General features: G+C 39.1%; 1 protein-coding gene across 2 annotated transcripts in view; it reads right to left on the minus strand.

Annotated features, from left to right (window-relative positions):
• elna (elastin a) overlaps positions 1–9,350 on the minus strand; it is a 62,158-nt gene extending 52,808 nt beyond the window's left edge. Inside the window, exon 1 of one of the 2 annotated variants that reach the window (XM_088011917.1) lies at positions 8,380–9,350. In XM_088011917.1, the coding sequence (XP_087868043.1) occupies positions 8,380–8,455 (76 nt within the window). In that variant the 5' untranslated portion in view covers positions 8,456–9,350. The remainder of the gene's footprint in view (positions 1–8,379) is intronic. The other variant, XM_088011916.1, reaches the window with a different exon arrangement.
• Between the last annotated feature and the right edge of the window lie 13,117 nt (positions 9,351–22,467).

Raw genomic sequence — 22,467 nt, forward strand, 5'->3', positions numbered from 1 at the left:
AAACAAATTAAAGTGGGTGCAAGAGAGATATACATGGAGAAATGAAGACAGATGGTGGTGTTTTGCTTGAATAAACAGTTTACATAACATGATCATAACGGACAATTTGGTAAATTTTGAGGGAAATTGCTGTGAAATGTTTTTATCACTTCTTCAGGTTTGGCAACAAAGCTTCTCACACCATTGAATTGAATACATGTGCAAGGAAATCACAAACTTGTAGCCCATTGGAGTTCACATGTATGCAGAAATGTGAAAAAGATATTTTGCCCTGTCAGTTTTTTTTTTTGTTTGTTTGTTTTTGTTAATTTGTAAAAGTTTCGGATCAAACTAATTTTAAAATACCATTAGGGGAAATAAAGATGCCCATACCAATCTGACCCTAAGTAAAAAATAAAAATAAAAAATTAAATATGTGATTAACCACATTTTTTGGGTTCAGTTCCTTTAACCACACCATGTCCAAGCTACAAAACTACATGGCCTGTTCAATCAAAAATAATCTAAAATAGGGCAGTGCAACAACACGAAGTAATCTAAAGAAAATCTTAAAATCCAAGACCTTCATGCACTGATCTACAGAAATTGAAGAACAGACAAAAAACAAAGTCACTGACTGTTATTGTTCTGGAGGAAGTGAGAAAACATGGAACAGTCATAAATCTTCCCCATGAAAAATCTCTCCAAAATTATTTAGGAGGTTTGCTCCCCGTTGCCTCTGGCATGGGCAGCGGATCAGAAACAGATCATCATCCAGACGGGTTCAGAATAGGATTCTATAAAAGTCATTTCGATGCGATTGCCCCTTGCGTTCATATCTCACTATCGCCCAATTGGCCGCTGAATGAAAACCTTTCCTCCTTAGCCCTTACTGCTTTCTCTCTAGCAGATGCACTGTTTTCCAATCTCTATCTTTCCAACTGATTTTGTGCTAAAAAAAAATCATTCAGGATTCTGAAGCAGATACGGATTGTTCTTAGTCTCCCTCATTTCTTCATCCATACTCCCATTTTTCAGAGCACAGCATTAAACCTGGCACAATGGATGTAGTCTTTAAGCACTGGTTAAATAATGGCATAGCTGTTATTAAGGATCTGCACATTAGTAATCACTTCCCCTACTTCATGCAACTCCAATCAAAATTTGGTCTCCCTTTGAGTCACTTTTTCAGATACTTGCAGGTTTGTGATTCCGTCAGGCAGCACTTCCCTCACTTTGAAACCCAACCTGAGCAGCACAGCTTTTATGAGCTTGTAAAAAAAAAGCCCCCTACCTCTAAAAAGCTAATTTCTCATTTTGTTAATCGTTTCAGTTCAACCCCACATTCTAAACACATAAAAGAGGCTTGGACTTCTGAAAGGTGAGATTTCAGATGAGTCTGTCAAGAATTAAAGTCTGATCCATCAATTCTAGACTGCAACCTATTCAATTCAAAGTTATCCATTGGCTGCACTTTTCCAAATCTAAACTTTTTCTCTGTGTCTCACCAACTTGTGGCAAATGTAAATCAGATGATGGGAGCATCTGTTTTGCTCCTGCCCTAAACTTATGGACTTCTGGTGCAAGACATTTCGATTTTATAGAAATGTCCATGGCAGACATCCGACTCCTGATTTGATAGTTCTGTGTTGCTCTAAATTTTCTCTTACTCTCCCCATGTCTGTACAGCAAGCTCTTATGTAACAAAGTGGTTTATCGTGAGGGAATGGAAATCCTCTAACCCGTTCTTACTTCAAAAAATGTTTTAATGATATGGTTTCCTGTATTTATCTTGAAGAGATTCAATACTCTTTGTCAGACAACCATCATAATTTTCTTAATGTTTGGTGTCCTTTCAATAGATACTTGAACTGCCTGTTGCCCCCTTCGACTCTCTCTTGGGCTCGATTAAGCACTCTGGACAGAAAAGTTTGGATTTTTATCCTCTTTTATCACTAAGCCAGGAGGCTGACAGACTGTTTTGACAGTTTGGTCTCGTTTTTATTCATTTATTTGTTTATGTTGTATTGTTTTTTTGTCTGCCTTGGTTATTTAATTCAGAGAAATTATGAATAAAGTATAAAAAAGAAGAAAGAAAAAGGAAATATCAGTATTATTCCAGTAGTCAAACATGGTCGTGGTCATGGGAAGGTCTGGGGCAGCTCAGCTGCTTCAGGACTTGGAAGACTTTCTGATGTATTGGAAATGATGAACTCTGCCAAAACCCAGCTTATTCAGAATGTCCCAGCAACACCATTCGAGACCTTAAGCTAAAGCACCACTTGGATTATTCACCAGGACAAAGGTCCAAAGCACAACCCTTGAATGACATAAAAGAAAAGCGAAGTGAAGTGAAATTTTTGTGGTGGCTTAGTGTGTCTGGATTTCAATGTGGTTAAAATGCTGATATGAACATAAAAAATGAATTCATGGTGAACTGCCACCATACCCCACACCGCGAATGAATGAAAACAGTTATGAAAAAAAAAGAAAAAGGAAAAAAGTGGGTTAAAATTCTTCCAAAGCGATATAAAAGCTTTATTCCCAGTTATCCTAAGCACTTTATGGTCGATTTTTCTGCCAACGGTGTCACAATCAGTTATAAGATTTCAATGACAATTACTTTTTTCTCATATGATTGGTTTGGATAGCTTTGTTCCTTAACTTTAATCAACATTTGAAATCGACATTTTGTGTTTACTAATCTTGTTTGTGTCTCACATTAAACATGCAATGCATATGTGGCACATAGGCCATGTTGACGAAGTAGTCGAGGTAAATTAATACTACTGCTTTGTGCTTTTGTGTGTGTGTGTGTGTTATTTACTAGTTGTGTCGCAGTTTGATGTGGTTGCGGAGGGGATCAGTATCGCTCCGCCGTTGCTAGGAGACGAAGGTTGTGGAATGGATGTTTTTTGGCAGGGTGCTGTTTAGCGATCCTGCTAACGGATTACTTTGGCTGCATTCACATTGCAGCCTGAAATGACCCAATTCCGATTTTTTTGTCAAATCGATTTTTATTATTATTATTATTATTATTTTTTATTTATTTATTTTGTGTGTGTGTGTGTGTGTGTGTGTGTGTGTGTGTGTGTGTGTGTGTGTCGTGACCGTTCACACTGCCAAACATATGCGACCTGTATGTGTTCTCCAGTGTGAATGGGCAAACGACCTGAAAGTCTCCTGTATGCGCAGTAGAGGGCGCAATAGCATCAGCGTTCTCAGTGTTCTGCCAACCGCCATAAAAAGAAGAAGTGCTCAGTGTTTGCGGAAGTAAACATGGAGGAGGCTAACGGTGGAGCTTAGCTTACACATTTGAAGTTGTTGTCTGACCGGAGCAGCATATTAACAACTTAATCCTCATTATAGTCCGTCAAAGTTGTTTTTCTCCCGCTTGCACGTATTATGACGCAGAATAGTGACATTTGTCGAGTATCAGTGACGTTCAGGTCGGATGAATGCGATGTTAGGAGGCATTTGAATTGGACACGTATCGGATATGCAATTGGCCTGGGTCGCATTCGAAAAGAATCTCACTTGTGCTGTTCAGACTGTCATGAAAAGATCGGATACAAGTCGCATTACGTCCAGTGCATTTAGGTAACCATGCTAGTACCAGACTCGGCAAAGCCGACCTACTGTCACCTTTATACTATTTACTTATTTATTTAAGGATGAAGCAAGAACATGTCAAATGCATCTCACAAAATAAATTTTATCCTACGTCACCATCTCTCTTGGTCATGTCCAACCTTGTCTCTGCTTCCCTAAAGCATTGAAGTAAGAATCAAAGACGAGACACAAATCCTGTAACTCTGTGCCTTCCAACGAACTGAGTGAAGCTGTTTCTCTAGAAGCCGACAGACAGGCAATCATTACAAGATTAGGCAAGTCCTGTCTTCTGAATCAACAACAAAAAACCCAAACAGAATTGTTTAAAGCCGCGCGTTAAGATAACCATTCACTATGAGTAATCGCTACAAGCTGGTGGAACAAACAGTTCAAATGTGTAGTGATTAATTTGACAGACTTATTAAAGGGCATCAATAGCCCTGAGGAAGGTTTCAGTTACTGGTATTTATTCAGCCAGTAAAAGAAAGAAAAAAAAAGTATGATAGTGTTCAATCTTTTCATGTTGTCTCTAAACTTAAAAGATCTTGGACATCAATAGTGCCTGAAGGAGAATGAAAACATTCCCGACAGGAGCCAGTCCAGACTGCAGCGAGTCTGCTTCTGATAGATCACAGCTTGGTGAGTTAATGTGCTTCTTCTTTGAGGATTTGGCACAGACTAACTACAGACCAAACACACGACTGTGAGACGTTGAAACTGACTTTATCTAAGCCTAAACAGTAAACGCTGTGCAGATAAGTGTTAGAAGCACCAACGATGATGAGGGAAAACAATGGAAACGCCCCTCACGGAAACATTGTCGTGACAGCGATGGCCTCAGGAGGAGAAATCTGGGAGAATTTGAGACGTTACAAAGTTGTCCATTTAATTTTTTGAAGGGACTGGACCGGATTAAATGGACCATGTATTAAAACAATGGATCCATTCATAAATCTGTGGTGTAATCCTCGCAAAACCTTTGACAGCAGTTATAATAAAAACTTGATAGGAGAAACCGTTAGCCAACATGTTAGCAATCGCTTCTGGCTGAGATTTTGATGTGAATCTATAAATGTGGATGGAAGTGTCCCTCCTAAATAGATAGCTCAGATGCTTTGAAGTGAGGTTCAGCTAAAAGATTGTTAGAGCAGTCGATAGATCTCTATTTATCATCCTCATCTGCATTCACAGATTAGTTTCTGCAAGAACCTAAAGCTGATTATTAGTCCAAGGGGAATGAAGTTGTAAGTGGATTTCTATTGCCAAGACAACTTCTCTGACCAGTTAATTAAGCTGTTTGCGTGTTAGAGTTGGGCTTTGCTGACTACGAGCACCAAAAAGCTTTATTTTGTGCCCTCACTTTGTATAAAAACAGATTTATTTCGAGTGACTAAAGCTAAAAACCTGCCAGATTGTTAAAAGCTAAGACGAATTCAATCTCATGTTGCATCTAGCATTTGGCTTTGGTTTCTTTTTGCTCTTGCACGATGCTCAAATTGAACAATTTTGAGGTGAGTAACAAGCTCTGACTCCTGAGAAATGACCATATAGTTCCACTCTTACGTTACAGCACTTTAGTCCCGGAGAAACCAGTCTGGATTTATAAAAAGTGAGGATGTTAATCGAGTCAATTATGGAAAGTGAGCTATTAGCAACCGAATCCTTAAATGAGAACCTCACTTATGAAAACCCGGGCTTAACCTACAAAAAGTACTTTCACAACAACAAGTGGAGTTCAATCAGTGCTTGAAAGCAAACAGAATCGTCCCTAATGTGTTCAGAATGAAGTCATCGTGCTACAAAATCACACAAAGCCACTCAATATAAACAAATTAAATTGCTTTAGTGGATCAAGCAATAAAGAAGCAAAATTAAAACCTCACTGTGAGAGAACAGTCTGGGTTCTGTCCGAACTTGGGCTCAGTTGGTCTGTTTCTTTAAAAGCAGAGCGGACCTGTTGAGTGATGGGACCCATACAGTAAATGTCACATTCAATGAGCTTTCATCGGCCCGTTAGCTTGGCAGAACGGGGGAGCGGAGCCAAAGAGAAGCACATAACATGCTACCAAAAAGTCCTGGAGCATCAAGGTTATCGTTCAGGTGCAAAAGATTTACAATTACTTCATGTTTTTGGACCGAACAAGCTTGTCCACCAGTCTAAAGAGATATTTTCAACAAGCTTAATAAATGGCAAGCGAATTTCACTGATTTGCATAATAAACTGATCTGGCTACAGCCAAAGGAGACAAATTGGCTTCCAGCTACACTAAAAAAAAGCTCTCCTTCAATGGAGAATCTATTTCCCTAGATTCATACAAACAGTTGAGCTGGGAGCTGTGAATGGGCTTCACTAGTGCCAGCAGTGATGCAAAATGAATGGTGGTGCTGAGAGAAGTCAACGAGTGCAGCAAGACACACAAGAGCCTGACTAAACTAAAACCTAAATACGTGAAAGAGAATCTAAATCACATGAGTCAAACTCCAGTCTTCGAGAGCTGGTGGCCCGCAACTTTTTCATGTGGACCAGACTTTGACGTCGCTGGTCGAAAAATAACGCCAAGAAGCAAAAATTATAAGAGACCCTGGGAATCTCAACACAAAAGAACAAACTGTTGTGTCTAAAACGATCCAAAAACAAAACTGGCTCAGACAAAGATCTGTGGATCGCAGCAGAAGACGTTAAACAGGTCCAGAGCATCATGCAACCGCCACCATGTTTGACTGATGTTATTTTCTGAAACACTGTTAGAATATTTTCTCAAAAGCATTTGGGATCATTTACATGTGAGATCAGTTTTGGTTTATTACCCTTTTCCTATTGATAGATGATTGTTGCAGGAAAATCAGTTAATTTAACTTTTTCCCTCTTCATAAATAAAATCTGAATTTGGAAACTGTATTTTATCTTTACTCAGTTTAACCTTGTCCAGTGTTAAAAGTTGCATAAAGATTCAATTGTTCCAGTGTGACAAAAATAAAACAAATTACAATTCTGCAGTGTTTCAGGGAACCAGCAAAACAGACACCGAGTAGCATGGGAGGGGGCACATATATTAATGAAAAACACGCCAGATGTTTCCTCTAAGACTATAACTCATTTATTCTTGTCGATGGAAAGCTTTCAGACAGGCCAGGCTTCACACCGCAATTCTGAATTTCTCAGACATAAAGAGGTGTTTTCTGGCCAGGAGCGTTGAATGGGCGTGCAGGGCGTTAATGAGGTTCATGTTACTCACAGATAATTTACCCTTGGACCATGCACAGAGGCATTTTTGTCAGGTTAAAGGGCACGCACAGATGGATCTACTTTAAGCCTCGCAGAAATGTTTGATAGATATGGATTCAATATTCGCTCGAGATCAAAGTTGTGCTCCAAAGTCAGTATTGAAATGTTTTGGCTCTTTTCTGTTTTCGTGCCGCATATTTAACCTGACAGCAGCTCAAAACTTCAGCTGAAACATGGAATGCAAAAGATGAATGTTGTACAGGAGGGCGAGATAAAAGAGAGAGACGACACGATCTTCGAACTGACAGCCGGCAAATTATTCACCACACGGGCTGATTGAAAGGGGCAACTGGAACGAGGAGAACGTTACTGTAGGTTCACTAAATATTTATTTTGGGAAAAATTACATTTCAGAAAAAAGGAGCTGGGACACTGGAGGATAGTGAGGACAAACAGCTGTGACTCTTAAGCTGATAAATAAAAAAGAATGAAAGATGGGATTCACGGCAGCATTTATAGCTCGGATGATTAACATGTTTTCCATTTGGAGGTTGAATAACTTCAAGACTCTCGGCCAAAACACAGACCGAGAACCAATCAAAGCAACGCAAAACAGAGGAGGAAAAACAAATCTTGCGAGCTGAATGATAGTGGGAGGAAAAGGCATGCTCACAGCCTCGCTCTCTTCTTCCTCTCCGTCTAAAACAGATAAGGCGTGACTTCAAGCTGCACTCGAAGCCACTTTCTCATATCTGCAACAACAGACTATCTAGTCAAAGCTTTCTCTGCGACCCTCGCAGCGAGCTGATCCACCCAGGGGGTTCGCCGGGGGTGTATTCAATCTGTGTGTGGTTTCTCTGAACAGAAACAGAGGCCAGCTGGAAGCTTCTGGGTCTGACATTTTTTAAGGATGGGATCTGGGGCCAAGTGAACATGCACATGCAAAGGTGTGTGCAGGAGCCAGTTCGGCTATGGGAGATACAATAAAATGTGCAGACCCATGGGAAACGAGCCCGAGTAACGAACCAACGCAGTAAAATTCAGCTTCAGATTGCACAACATGACAAGAGGCCAGGATTATTATCTGGTGCAGGAGTTACTTTAAGATCCAATAACAAGTTAAAATCTTTGGACACAGACGTCTGGTTGGATTCATGCGACCGTGGGAGAGCAGAGATCTTCACTTTTTTTCTTTTTTTTTTCTAAAACTGCAGCAACAGATATTTGACGCAAATATGAAGCAAAAATAATGACACCACTTGCATTCACTGCCTGTTTTCACCTTGGTACTGCTGATCTGTCACTTTGAAAAATCCATTTCAAAAAGCACTGCTATTTAATTAAACTTTAACTTTTATTTCACAGGAGAAAACATTAAAGTGCACTTTAACAAAAAAAAACCATGAATTTAAATGAAAAATTAATTAAAAAAAATTAAAAGCTTTAATTTGATCACCTTAAGCTTAAAATGTTTTTTTTTTTAAATGCATAAAGTATGCCTGTGCCAAGTCTGTGGCTGATGCAGCCCAAATTCCTGCAGAGTTCACCTGTTGCACACTTACCTCCTTGAAGAGAGGACTGAATCAACGCTAGGAGGACGACTCCACAGACGAGCAAGAGAGCGTTTCTGTTAGCCATCTCTCTCCAGAATGCACCACCCCTCTCCCGATCAGCTGGTTTTATTCTCTCCCAGCTAATTACCTCTTCCCCGAGGTCTCAAAGAGCGGACAAGTAGAGCGAGAAAGGTAAAAAGATATGGGGGAGACGCTGTGTCATTACAAGAGGGGAGACGACTCCGCTTTCCCCCCCACCCACTCTGAGTCTGGTGTTGCTGTTTTTATTCTGGTCACTGCTGCCAACTGCTGAGACGCGGCTGCCAGCAAGGAAAGAAAAAGAAAAGAGACACACACACACACACGCACACACACCCTAACCCCTGTGCTCCCAATCCACAATAAATTGAACTGTCAGCCAAACATTTGCATGGATACACAGAAATATCTGTACGAGTCAGATTGAATATAAAAGAAGAGCAAACTGCATACCAGAATAACAATTCGTCTGCTATGGTTCTCATTACCATCTCCTGACAGACAGGAACAAAACTTTTACTTTTTTTTCTCTCTTTTTTTTTTACTGCAAGTGAAGAAAAAATAAAATAAAAGTAAAAAACACAGAACAAGGCATTGCAGTGTGAACAACTCCATAAATAGCTGAGAGAGTTTTAAAAAAATCCCCAAAAAGAACACATTTAGCAACAGTTGCCACAAAGCAAAACAAAAAAACAAACAAAAAAAAGGCACTGGAAATCTTATAACAGCAAGCGATTAAGGCAAATTTTCCAGCAGAACATTTGATGACAAAACATGTACCTAGTTAGGTTTTACAGTCTTTATATTCTCCAAACCATCAAATAATATGATGCAGAGACGGCTTCTGATTAATTTCACAGTTTTTATGCCATCTGGACTAAACTTTTGGAAGTTTCACTTTAAATCTCCAATATTAGACTAGATTATCCTGGGTTCTCTAAAGGAAAACCTGCGATTTGTGATACCTTTATTCTGCAGCTTAACCACTTTCCTTGGAACTGAACGATTAAACCATGCAGATTCCACTTAAAGCTCACATTTTAGTGGGGTTTAGGATAATCAATGCTCATTTTTGAGCAGCTGAAATGCAAACATCTGCAGCATGTGTATATATACCAGCCATGTAAACACACACGTGTGGCGGGGTTTAGTGAGATGCTAAGCAAACGCTAGCTACTTGACTCTGTTTTGATAAGACTTGTTGATAATTTTGGTCGTAACATGTTTCAGTGCCCTTCCAGTAAACCGTGTAACATAGAACCTTACAACGCTTTGACAACAATCACAGAATCAATTCTTAACATTCCTTAGCTAATAGTTTACTTGGAATAAGGTGGATCATTTTAATCCAGCTGCAGTCCACTCACTAACCAAACAGCACAGACTGTAACCCAGATCCCAAGATGAAGATGAAAACCAACGAGAACTCCTGCTTTGAGTAAACGAGGAAACACTGAGGATGATTTGTGATTTACTCTGGGATCACAAAGACACAAAGTGAGGAGAAACTCTACAAAGACATCATACGCACCTCACTCCGTCTTGTGGTTTGAATTGGCAAAGAGAAAATAACCGTATTATCTCAACCTATTAGGCTGGAGTGTAAAAATGTGAGTCCCAAGTTGACCAAATACAGTATGAACGTGAGCGCCTGTGAAAGGCACCAATGACTTGCACGGAGAAAACCGTCGCTGACACGTCGCCACTGACAGACCTGTCAGTGTCCATCGGGCCGCTCTCCCTGGAGGCACATATTTAGGATTTCAACTCAGAAGGTTGAAGAGAGGTCCTTTTTATTGGCGAGAGCCGCAGCCAAAGTCATTACTCTCTCAGACACAGACCTGACGGACCAGACTGTTGCATGCGGCCTAATGGGTTCTGCTTTCCAAGACACACAGCATCCTTCATACCGGTGACGTTCGCCGCATTAATGTCCGCATTACCTCATGTTTGTTTCATTGAAGTTAGCTCAGGCATGTTGACAACGTCAGCTGTTAAAGGTTTGTTTGGAATAAATGCAGAGCGTGTTTTCATGTGAATGATGAAGCTGTGCATAGGCCAAATTTTTCAGAAATCTGCTCCGGTTTTTTTTCGGCCTTGTCATGTGGAGTGGTTGGTGGTGGTGGTGAGGAGAGACGAAGAGACCCAGGTTGTAGAAGAAAATGATGAATTTAATGAAGAGTGTAGCTCAAAAACAGTCCATATCTCAGGCAGCACGGCAGAGCGGAAACGCAGAGGCTCAGCACCGGTAGCAACTGAATTAAAGACTGACGTGACGAACTAATGCCGACACAGGACTTAACAGTTCAACTGTGCCGGCAGACAAACTATCATAGACAAAGACCCGACAAGAGACAAAGGCAACAGGTGGGTTTAAATACACAGGGAGGGTAATCAGGTAACACCTGGGAAGCAATCAACGGGGGAAGACGCAGAGACAACAGAGACTCACAGGACAGAAACTGAACACAGAAAACCCTTAAAAATAAATACACAGAAACACGGATCATGACAGGCCTCTGTTGCAGAATGAATTTGAGCTACACTTTATCTTTATCGATGCACCTTGAGAAATCCTACGCCTGAAAACCGAATCATTTTGATGATGTAAGGAAAAGCAAAAAAAACAAACAAAACAAAACAAAAAAAAAATAAAAACAGCACCGAGCAAGACCTCATTGCGCCTGCATTTCCTCAAACTTCATCAAACTCGGACCATAAGTTTTAATTGCTAAAAAGCTGCAGAGATCCTCCACCCTGGGATGCCGATTCAAACAAGTGAAATCATCTGTTTTCTGCTCCAAAGTCTTCCATTACATGGAGAGAAAGGGGGGGAGGAGAGGAAAACACAATATAAGGAGAAAAACTCAAAAATGTAAAACAAAAGCAAATACCGTGTAAATATTTGAAAGCCTCTCAACTCTATGATTAAAGTAAATCATTAATTACAATCCAAACATCAGGAGGAGATTGACCTAATGCTGTATTATGCATGGTACTAGTCTTTCCATATTTGATTTAGGACCAAAAGCCCCAGCTGACCGGTCTGCTTGGGAAGCAGAAGTGTATTCTGGATGGGAGCAGTGTTTTCCTCAATCTATTTGCAAGCCATAATGTCTATTTTAGCTAATGTCTGGGTTTTATCCTCTGGGCTGAGCTACATGGTGTTTTTGCCAAGAAAGCAAAGAACATGGACTTTGGGGAAGGCTCAGAGAGAGGTCGCATAGAACAAACTGTAATTAATAAAACAAATAACTGCTTGCTCCGTATAACATTTAGGGTCCATATTCATGTAATTACGTTGCAGCAATAACGTTTAAAAAAAAAATAGAACAAATTTTAATTAGTTTGATCCCGTTCTTCATTGTGCTTCTTGAATTAAACAGACAGCTACAACATGCCGTCGGCAAGAAAATGACACTTACTGTCATGTTGAATAAATCAGAATACTCATTCAGATGAGGTTCGTTTATCAGATTGAAAATACCTTTTGAAAATAACATTTGAGCAGTTTTCAAACGTTTCCAAAAGTCCACATTTCTGTTTTAAGAAATAGTTGTTTTATTGATCTGATGTAATAATCTGATTTTAAACATCACGTTTCCAATATGGGAAATAATCATAACTAACAGAACTAAAGGCTTTCAAACACTCATCTGTGTTTAATAATGTTCTTCAATTAGTGATAAGGTTCCTGAAATATATGGGCTTTTCAGTCATATGCTAATTTATAGAACATTGTTACGGATCAGTACTTATCAGTAACATGTGTAGTACTTGTCACTTATTATACCTCACCTATGCTCTTCCTTTGTGTGACAGACTTAGAGAGAGAAAAAAGTATATGAATTAACAGTTCTTATTTTCTATTTAAATAAAAAGGAACAAAGCTTAACAGTAGATAAAAGGGAAATTAAAGGAAGCGGGTTTTGAAAAAGAAGCTGCATTAACTGTGGAGATTGCGAATCTGGGGTTTTGTGCACCTTTAAGGATCATTTTAACATCTTAAAAAGCCCATTTAAAGATAATGTATGTGATGAAACTGTAAGACTTTCTTTAAACTGACTGTACCCAGCATTTTGTTTTTAAACCAGAATGTGAACAATGCAGTGTTTTAGGTATTGAATTTCTTGGCTTATTGTCAGTATCATTTTTCTGTTTTTAATATTTTTTACTCTAAATCCAACATACTTTATTGGATAATAACAGCTGATTGACGTTGAGTTGGATTTTTGTCATCGGTGAAAGGCCACTAAAAGGTCAAATATGAAGTATTGTAAATAAACTCGTAAAGATGATGGATTTACAAAATAATTACTTTGGATTTTAGTTTTTAGAGAAGATAAGACAGCTTTATTCTCCAGGACCAAACAGATTTTCCTTTCACATTTGAACTCATCCCACTGGAGTTCAGTAAATTCCAGTCGTAACCATAGTTACAGCAGTGGTTTCCAGTTAGAGGTTAGGACACCACTTTGGGTCAAGAAACATCAAATGGGGGATCTTCTGGATGCCAAATAAATGTTTAATTGCTCAGCAGAATCTCAACTTGACGGCTGCAGGAGAAAAAGGACGTTCTGCAGATCTTAAAAATCAGGATTTGTGGCGCATTTTTAATCCTTGTTTAATTGGCTTATTAGCCGTCTTTTGTGGATCAGAAGCTGAAATGTTTGAACACCACCAAACCACTGATTTATGAGCATCTTTACCATAAAACTTTGTGCCAAGTTTCCCCAGTTCAACTGAAACCATGAGGACAATTCAGCTGCAGAGTTATGTTTACATAATATTTGCTTCAGCAACAGACTTTATATTATGAAAGATATCAAACAGCAGGAGGTGAAGCTGTAAAAACCCCTCCTGGTCGCAAGATTTTGTTTGGTTGTAGCCTGAAATTACAAGTCTGGGGACATTAAACCATATGGAAAAGTGAAAACAAGGTTCAGGACAAAACGGTTAAATTGGGTCAGATGTGGGGAGTGCAGCTTTTATCCAAGTCTGCCTTTCCTGCTTGAGCAATAGTTGGTTGTGCTGCAACAGGGATTCTTTAGGTCAAAGGTCAGTCAGCCTCTGGTAGGGAGTGACAGTCTGTTTAGGCATAGGTTTTTTTAATATCAAGAGCTTACCCACTTTGATTTGGTCACAGAAATGGGTTACTAATGGCACTGAGCACATATGCAAAATGTAAGGAGAGAAACCTGGAAACCTGCAGGGGGTGAAGACACAATGAAGCACCAACCACAGCCAGACTGCGTCATCTAAGAGCAACATCATGTTAGTAGAAATAGATTCTACTACTGTTCTAAAACTCCTTTTTCAGGCTTTTGAGAGACTTATTGTCAAAAATCATGGCTCAATGAAGAAGCTCAAAGGTGAACAGAAATCCAGGCAGCACAGGTGGGCAAAAACACAAGGAGCTCAGACAATGGTAGCAACTGGAACCAAAACACGAGGAGACAAGACACGACTGCAGTGACGCAACAAAACGACACGTGACAAGGATCAGACAGGGAGCAGGTGACACAGGTGGAGTTAAATACACAGAGGGAAACGAAGGACAGCTGGAAACAGTCAAGGGGTAAACGGGACAACACAGGAACTACATTTACCACAAAACAACACAGAAACGTAAATCCTTACGCTTACAAGCTGTTGAAGAATACTTAAAATCATATCCAACACTGACGGGGAAGCAGATTTTAAGGAACAAAAAATAATGTCTTCAACTCTCCCACAGTCCCAAAGGGACTCCCTCTCAAGTGTGACGTCCCAGCAGGTCAAACTGACCTCCCAGGAGCTTTTACAAGGTTTTTTCTTCTTTGTGGTTTCAGTAAAAAGAACAGGACATCGCCGTTGCTTCCCTCTGATTAATATTGCCTGAATTGACCAAAAAGTAGCTCATGTCTGTGCCTTCGGTTTCAATTTAAATATTGCAACAAAACAGGGTTTGCTAATTCACTATTAAATAAAAACATTGTCATTTTATTTAATGCTCAGTTGGCCCTCAAACTCATCCACATTGCTGAAGCAAACCAGTCAAAGTGAAGGCAACGTTGTGTGTGAAAGTTACAAAACGAGGCATTGCTACAACAACTAATTATGCTGTGAATGTATGTAAATGAAACACACTCTGGTCTGAGCTCACTCTTGTAACACTTATTCACACCATATGGACATCATGTCATATATAATAAATACGACATCTGTTCCATGCGCTGAAACATGAACTGATTTGGCTCTCTAATGGCCTCGGATTTAAACAACAAGCACATTGATACAAGAGCCGGTGTTTTCTTGTATATTTCTTGCATCATGAGGAAACTCACCGTTTTTAACAGCGTGCATATGTGCTACTATTTGTACAAAGAACCTTTGTGCAGAGGGTAAGTGTTTACATCTCGGTGTGGGGTGCTGCATTGGATCAGCCTTGATACCATCATCATGCAATAATCACAGAGCAATTCTGGTTTGTTCCAGCAGAGGTGCCGTGTTGTGCCAAATACCCTCACTGACGCTGACACTAAACACAGCTCTGAGGTGCATTTACTCTATTAGTATTATCAAAAGGCATGCCGAACATAAACCACAGTGGTCTGACCACAATTGAAGCTCCTTTGTCTTTATCTTTTTACACAGCGGAGCAAAAACCATCCTGGCTTGTGGTGTCACCATTATACACAGACATGAGCATTGGCCTGCCTCCAAAGGGTGATGCACGACCAGACCACGATCCAGATGTGGTTGCTCTGCTTGCGAGCGTTGCTCCGAACATGAAGCAGGTTCCAGTGAACCTCAGATCCGAGCCCGGGAACCCGGGGAAAACTGATGAGCTCGGTGAGGGCCAGACCAGGAAGCAGGGTGACTCATGTTTGGCACAGAAATCAAACCTTAGGAGCACAGTGCAGTGGAGGCACTCAAGCAAAACATCCAAGTCCTTATAAATCATTTTTACTTAGACTTCGGTAATGATAATAAATTTCATAATGCAGGTCTGAGCTCGGCGTGCAGTTTGAGCCAGGCTATGGATTTGGTTACATATAGTGTGAAATAAAGCACAGATTTGTCGGTGAGCCTCTGCTTTAATGGGTTCACTCAATTATCTTAACAGGAGCAATACCCTATCACAAACTCACAACATCAAATACAAGAGTTAATCATTTTAACGTTTCATGGTAGGAATTAAAGAAAAAAAAAAGCCTTCTTCATTTAATTACAATTAAACAGAAAAAAAAGATCTGGCTTTACCAATTGAACAATAGACGCCAATAGAAAAAAGTGTTTGGAAAAGGTTTGACCACTTTACTCCCTAATGGCTAATCTGACCCCATTTGTCTGAGACGTTAGTCTGGTAAAAAATTACCCTGCCCTTCACTCTCAGCTGCGAGTTTTTAAGTGTTTCTTGCATTTTTGTCCTGATTGAAGTCGCCCCTCAATGAGATCAACTCGTCTTTGACTTGTCCAACCAGTTTCCATTTGTTTATGTTGCAGCGTCCAGCTTCAGCTTTAAATGAGCTCACGTTTTCCTTAAGCACACTCTGATTCATGGTCAAATCAACGTTGGAGTCTATGATGGGGAGCTGGCCAAGTCCTGCAGCAGCAGAGCTTCCCCAAACCATGAGACTTTCACCTCTGTCACTTACAGAGCAAATACACCAAAAAGGTTCTGGTTTCCCTCTTGCTTCAGGAAGCCAGGTGGATTTGATCTTTGCCAAGGTTAAGTTAAAGTTGAGCCTCTCTCTCAAAATGATCAATGTTTTCCAACTTGGCAAACTGAAATTGTGCTTAAATTAAAACCACCATTAAGGTTACAGTGGATCCTCAAAATCTGCACACATCCTGCCTCTGAAATGCCACAAAGGAATTGTGAACATACCCAATCCTTCCCTGGGTAATTTGATAATAGAAATGTATTTCGTGTGACACTTATTGTTTTTATTCATGGGGCAATAATTATTCATAAAGTATCTATTACAGTGGACACAATTTCTGAATTTGGTTGTTTAGCTTTCATTTTGAACATTATTTGCAACTACATGGGGGCATTTTACTGTCAAAATTCGAGATTAAATTTTCAATTTGAAAGCAGGAATTCATGTCTCATGTCTCAAAACTTTCACATATTCTCTGTTCTCCCTCAAATCTTTGTTTCTTGCGCTTACATTTTCTCCACTCAAATGTATGTGTGCGGGAATCAAATTTGCATTCGCAAACGTCTCTTCCTGGTTTACAATTTTTTTCTGCTCTCTCTCTTATAGGAGTGTCGTTTCCTAGCAACCGTTTCAGCCAATAGAATGACAGTGTTCCTCTGGGGTGTGGCTGTTTCCTTCCAGTGGGTGCAGGGTTTTTTTTTTATTTTGTAAAACTAAAAACGCTATGTCAGTCGACCAACCGTACGCCATTTGTGCATCCAAAAGCCACAGAACATCCAGAGCACTGAGGGTTGTGTTACTTGGCTTGCAGGGAAATTCAAACTGCGATTTTCATTCAGTTTGTAGAAAATGGCACGTTTAGGCCATGTTTACAAAAACATTTAGAAATTTGATGGATTCTCATGGTGAACACTCACATTGTACAGCTACCACTCAAACTACAGTCATCTTCATATGAACTTTGTCTGAATTTGACTTGGGGAGGGATTGGGTTATACTGACATGAAATTAATTTCAGTTGAATTTGCTCCAAATATAACTTATATATTTGAGCTTCGACTAAATGTGTTTGGTGTAATAAAGTCCCTCGGGGTAACATTTGTTGTGAATTGGCGCCGCAATAAACAATCTAAACAGAACAGAATTTCCCATTGCCCTTTTCTGTCTGAGAAAAGAGTAAAAAAAAAAACAATATATGTGCTGGCAGTACGAGGCAGTGTTGATTGGGAAAGAACAGCAATGTCTTCGTCTTTTAATAATATTTGATATCTGTCTTATCAGAGAGGTTCTCAGGCTGGCTTTGGGACTCTGGGACAGAGAAGTTCAGCAATGTGACACTAAAAGAGAAGCTGTAGACAGTATTATTTGTGGGCATTATAAGCTGATGAAACAACTTTTCATCAGGCCAGATGGCGTCCAGCTAAAGAGAAATGCTTAAGATACCACAACGAAAGAGTGAGACGCTAACAACATGCTGCGGTACCAAGGACACGGGAAAAACTAATGAGAAAAGACAAAAATGTGCATCTCAGTCACTTAAAAGTCAGACACAAAGTCAAAGAGTGACAACACTTCAAATACTTCCTGCATTAACAGATCAAAGTTGCATTTGTGTAAAAGCTTTCTATTGTTGCAGCTCGTCAAAGATCACTTCTCATGATTTAATTAAGTACTGTGGCCCTCATTTCCGAAAGGCACCCTAACACACTTCCTTAACACAACTTCCTGATGTCACCATAACAAAAGTGCTGGGAATAACTTGGAGCCCAAGAGAAGGGAGTTCCCATGCGATAAGTGCTAAGTGGCATATTTCACTTTGTGTGGAAACATAAATCAATAGCTGGACTGATGAAGCAGCCGGTCAAGTCAGTGGGTTCTCACACCAAGTCAAAGTGGGGCTCAGGATCCAGAGGCTACTTTGCAGAAATCTGCATTTGAACTTTGTTTTTCTACTGGGTGTCAGGTCTGGGGAAATAAAATCATGAGTTTTGGATACAAGCACATTCGTCATATTTTAAGATAACGCGCTTAAAGAAAGTTTAATCCAAAAAAATAATTAAACTCAAAATGGTGCTTCTGATTGTTCAAAACCTCAAGTTCACTGTTCATCACTGAAGGATCTTATCCAAGTTCACAACCACAAGAAAGAGTTTACGTTCATGTTTCACTTTTTATCAGCCAGATACTCATCACTAAGTATAGTTGGCTGATGATTTATTGTAAAGACCTTTGGGAGACAAACAAACCCACAGCATTAGAGGGACTGTGGCGCTTTTTAACATATCCATCATTTATTTCACCCTTCTGTAGATTTTGTGGCTAAATAAATAAATAAATAAATAAATAAATAAATAAATAAATAAATAAATAAATAAATAAATAAATAAATCAATCAATCAATCAATCAATCAATCAATCCTAGTTTCTTCTGGGGCTGGACAGTGGCACAGTTGGTAGAGCTGTTGACTTGCAGCAAGAAGGTTCTGGGTTCAATTCCCAGCCCTAGTCTCACGGAGTTTGCATGTTCTCCCTGTCCATGCGTGGGTTTCCTCCGGGTACTCCGGCTTCCTCCCATAGTCCAAAAACATGACTGTCATGTTCATTGGCCTCTCCAAATTGCCCCTAGGTGTGAGTGTGTGTGTGCATGGTTGTGTGTCCTGTCTGTCTCTGTGTTACCCTGTGACAGACTGGCGACCTGTCCAGGGTGACCCCGCCTCTTGCCCGGGACGTTAGATGGAGATGGGCACCAGCGACCCTCCTGACCCCACCAAGGGACAAGGGTGTAAGGAAAATGGATGGATAGTTTCTTCTGACTACAGTTAAAGACTCATTTGGGAAACTTTGATATTCTCTAAATTAACCTGCTCAGCTGCTGATTACTGTTAATCTGAGTGTGCCATTTATTACTAACTGCACAGTAACTTTTCTACGTTGTAAATTTGTCCTTTCTGTACAGTCTCTAAATCTTATTTCTCTATTTTTTTACCCTTGTGTGACTGGAATTTAGGCATCACATAAAAAGAAAGGATAAAACGATATATTTGAAATAAATAAATAGCTATGGCATGATAAAAATGACCTAATAAAATAATCTTTGGGTTTCATGGGAATGCTGCAGTAAAATGTAATGTTATCAGTTCTGCCTTTCTGCACTTCTCTGAGTTGTTCTAGAGGGGCGCAGAAACTAAACATGATTAGTTCTGGTTCTGGAACAGTGAGTGAAGGGTTTGATGGCCTGAGGGACCTGCATGGTTCTTACCTGTCCAACAACTCTGAAACGGATTCAGTCACAAGATCATTCAGTGCATTATAGACTCATTTTAATTACATCATTTGCCTATTTTGTGGTTTTTAACTTTATTAATTCTGGTTGAGTTTTTATTTCTTACCTCAAATTTTTTGGGGCCAGAAACAATGACTTCTGTTTTTCTCCATTATACTGGAGGAAAGTCTGACCCCTCTAGTATTGGATGTTTTGGAGACACCCAGTGAGTGAATGGCCAAGTGATGACATGCAATATTTAAGTTGTGTGTCATCAGGACAGATGTTGTACTGCAAAATCCTATAGTTTTATTGAATAAATGTCTAAAAACGGTGTTTTGAGAAATCTTTTTTTAAAATAACTTCTGTAACAGTTTAGCACAGTACCAAGCATTGCCAAACAATAATGCGACCAATAAGGTTGTTATAATCAACAAAAAAGAACAAGAAAATATTTTCCACTGCTGTTTGATGTTTAACTTCAAATTTAAAGATTTAAAGATGAGCTTAAGGTACAAAGAGAAGTACAGGGAGGACGTTTTTACCCCTCAAAGCAATTTAATTTGATCATATTTTTTTAAAACCCACGTAGGATTGAATGACTGTAATAATAACTGATTAGAGGCATTTCGAACTAAACTCAACTGTCTTCAAATGGCACAGATTGCTCTGCATCAATATTACAGTAAAAGATACATCAATTTAAGATAAAAACGAGACTTAATGACACTTAATGAGAAATAGGAGCATGAATAATTATGGCAGATTAAGTCCACTATCAACACACTTATTGATGGCTATCAACCTTAAACAAGCAGAATTAAGGACAATATAAATACATCAGTAAGAGGTGAAAAGTATCCACTATCGTAGTTTTCCTTTTATGGAAAATGATTAAATGAAAAGAGGACTAACACACTTTCCAAGACACCATATTCTTATCACATAACTTCTAAATTAGAAAACCTATGATGGGTTTGAATCCCTTCCTCTTCATCACAAACGAGAAGCACTAGGATTCTGCTATGAACATAATTAAATATACATTGACCTAAACTTCAGTGTATTTTAGTCAATTTTTTGTGAAAGTCCAAAACAGAATTGTGAATATTTATGAAGTGGAAAGTAAATGGTTGTCACAAATGTTTACTGCCCCCAAAGAAGTGAAACAAGGCAGTTGTTCACATAACTTGAAATATTTTATTTCAAGTTATCATATAAAAAATCTGCTTGTTGTGTTTAATTAATTCATTCTATTAAGGATAACATGGTTTAGTCACATTTTAACCTAACGAAATAATTTTATTTTGTGTGAACAACAAAATTTAGTTTAGTGAATTAGCACAGCGATACCTCTATTGGCCATAAGGGGGCAGTAATGCAACAATAAAACTGCACGAGAAGAAAAACCAGTTTAAACCGGATTAGTCTGCCTGTTCATCCAAAGGCTACAGTAGTTAGTCGCCACTTTCCGAGTTTTAAGTCCCTTTCCATATGTGATGTGTGCATTTGTAATCCACATCCTTAACATTTTCTTTTACCCCGAACAAATCCAGTTTAACCAATTGCCTCTAAAAGTCACATAATTAGTGAATAGAGTACAGGTGTGTATTTAATCGCAGTAAAAATCCAAATGGGCTGTTCTGCGAAAGCTCTCAGAGGTTTGTTAGGCGATGTTTACACAGCAGCAGGTTTTCACGCTCCAGTCTGGGTTTTTGCTTTCTAGTGAGGTTGTTCATGCTACTGAATGACGCGACCGCAGTCGGGCTCCTGTGCGAACGGCTTACGACCCCACTGAAGAAGAACGTTGACGTCACACAGGAGCACAGTGTTTACAGAAGTAATAATGGATGCTACCCCCAGATTTAATCTCTCCAGGGGAATAAAACAGGGCTTTAATGCTACTCCAAACCTCTTCTTGATAGTGGTACAACTTATGGCATGTCATGTTAAAAACAGAGCTGTTTTTAATATGTTTAACATGTTTAGCTGACATCCATCTTCTTGGTAATAAGCTAATTTTGACAACTAGAAAATTAAGCACTCTATTTCTCAGGAGTTCTTGAGGGCATCTGGTTTATCCCTCAATATTAACAAATGTGAGCTTATGGCTGTTAAAAAGCGTTTTGCTAACAAAAGGTCAAAACCAGATGTGCAGTCATACTCAAAACCAAAAATACATTAAATCACGAGATTTATCTTTGAAAGAAAATATTTTATTTGCTAAGGCAGTAGGTATATCTGCAGGTTTGCCTCTACATCTCCAGTTTAGTTGCATTTCATCAATTAGAAATAATTGATGAAATGTTCTTTAAGTTTGTATGGAGAAACAGAACACACTCTCTGAAGAAACCTGCTATGAAGGTTTCAAGTGGTCTTTACCACTTGTACTGGTAAAAATCACTTGGATAAAACACATTTTTCAAAAACCCAGTTTGGAATGTTATTCCTCTCCAACGTTAGTGGGATTGACCTTTTTCTCAGTCCCTCTAAAAATATCAGCCTAAAAATTGTTTGCCTCACATACAAACAATTTCTCTCCTCACAACTATATAAGTCGCAACAACAGAGAAATCTTACACAAAAACAAATCCCTATTTCTAGTATACTGTTTTATACGTAGCACAGTGTGAGTTGACCAGTTATTCGACAGTGAAGGCCTACTGCTCACCTATGAACAATTTCTTGGCGTATATACCCTTTTTAAAGGAAATAAAAGGATTGATTATCTTACCTACCCATCCCTAGCAGATATAATTATTTGGAAAATTTGATTATCTGGCGAGTAAACTTATACGAGTCCTGTTTCAGAAGGACATTACGACACGAACAGCTGTTACGCATTGGAACAACAGGTTTTATTGATGGGATATCACGGAAAGGGCCTGGCTTCTACTGAACAGATATTTGATTTCTAACAGGATTTAAGAAAGAAAAATATCCTACAAAATTAAACATAAAATTTATCAAGTTAAGATGTATAAATCCAGATTCAAGAAAGAATTTGATATTAACTATAATTTTTGTGATACCTGGCCTGAAACGGTTCTCCACCTGTTTTGGTATTGTCCATTTGTTAATTTGTTTTGGCAGAAACTATATCACCCTTTCACAATAAAATTGAAGCACACTTTGTGCTTTGTGGAA

The sequence above is a fragment of the Poecilia mexicana genome, unplaced genomic scaffold (genome assembly GCF_051168715.1).
Source record: "Poecilia mexicana isolate PSO_F unplaced genomic scaffold, ASM5116871v1 scaffold_13, whole genome shotgun sequence".
Taxonomy (NCBI): Eukaryota; Metazoa; Chordata; class Actinopteri; order Cyprinodontiformes; family Poeciliidae; genus Poecilia; species Poecilia mexicana.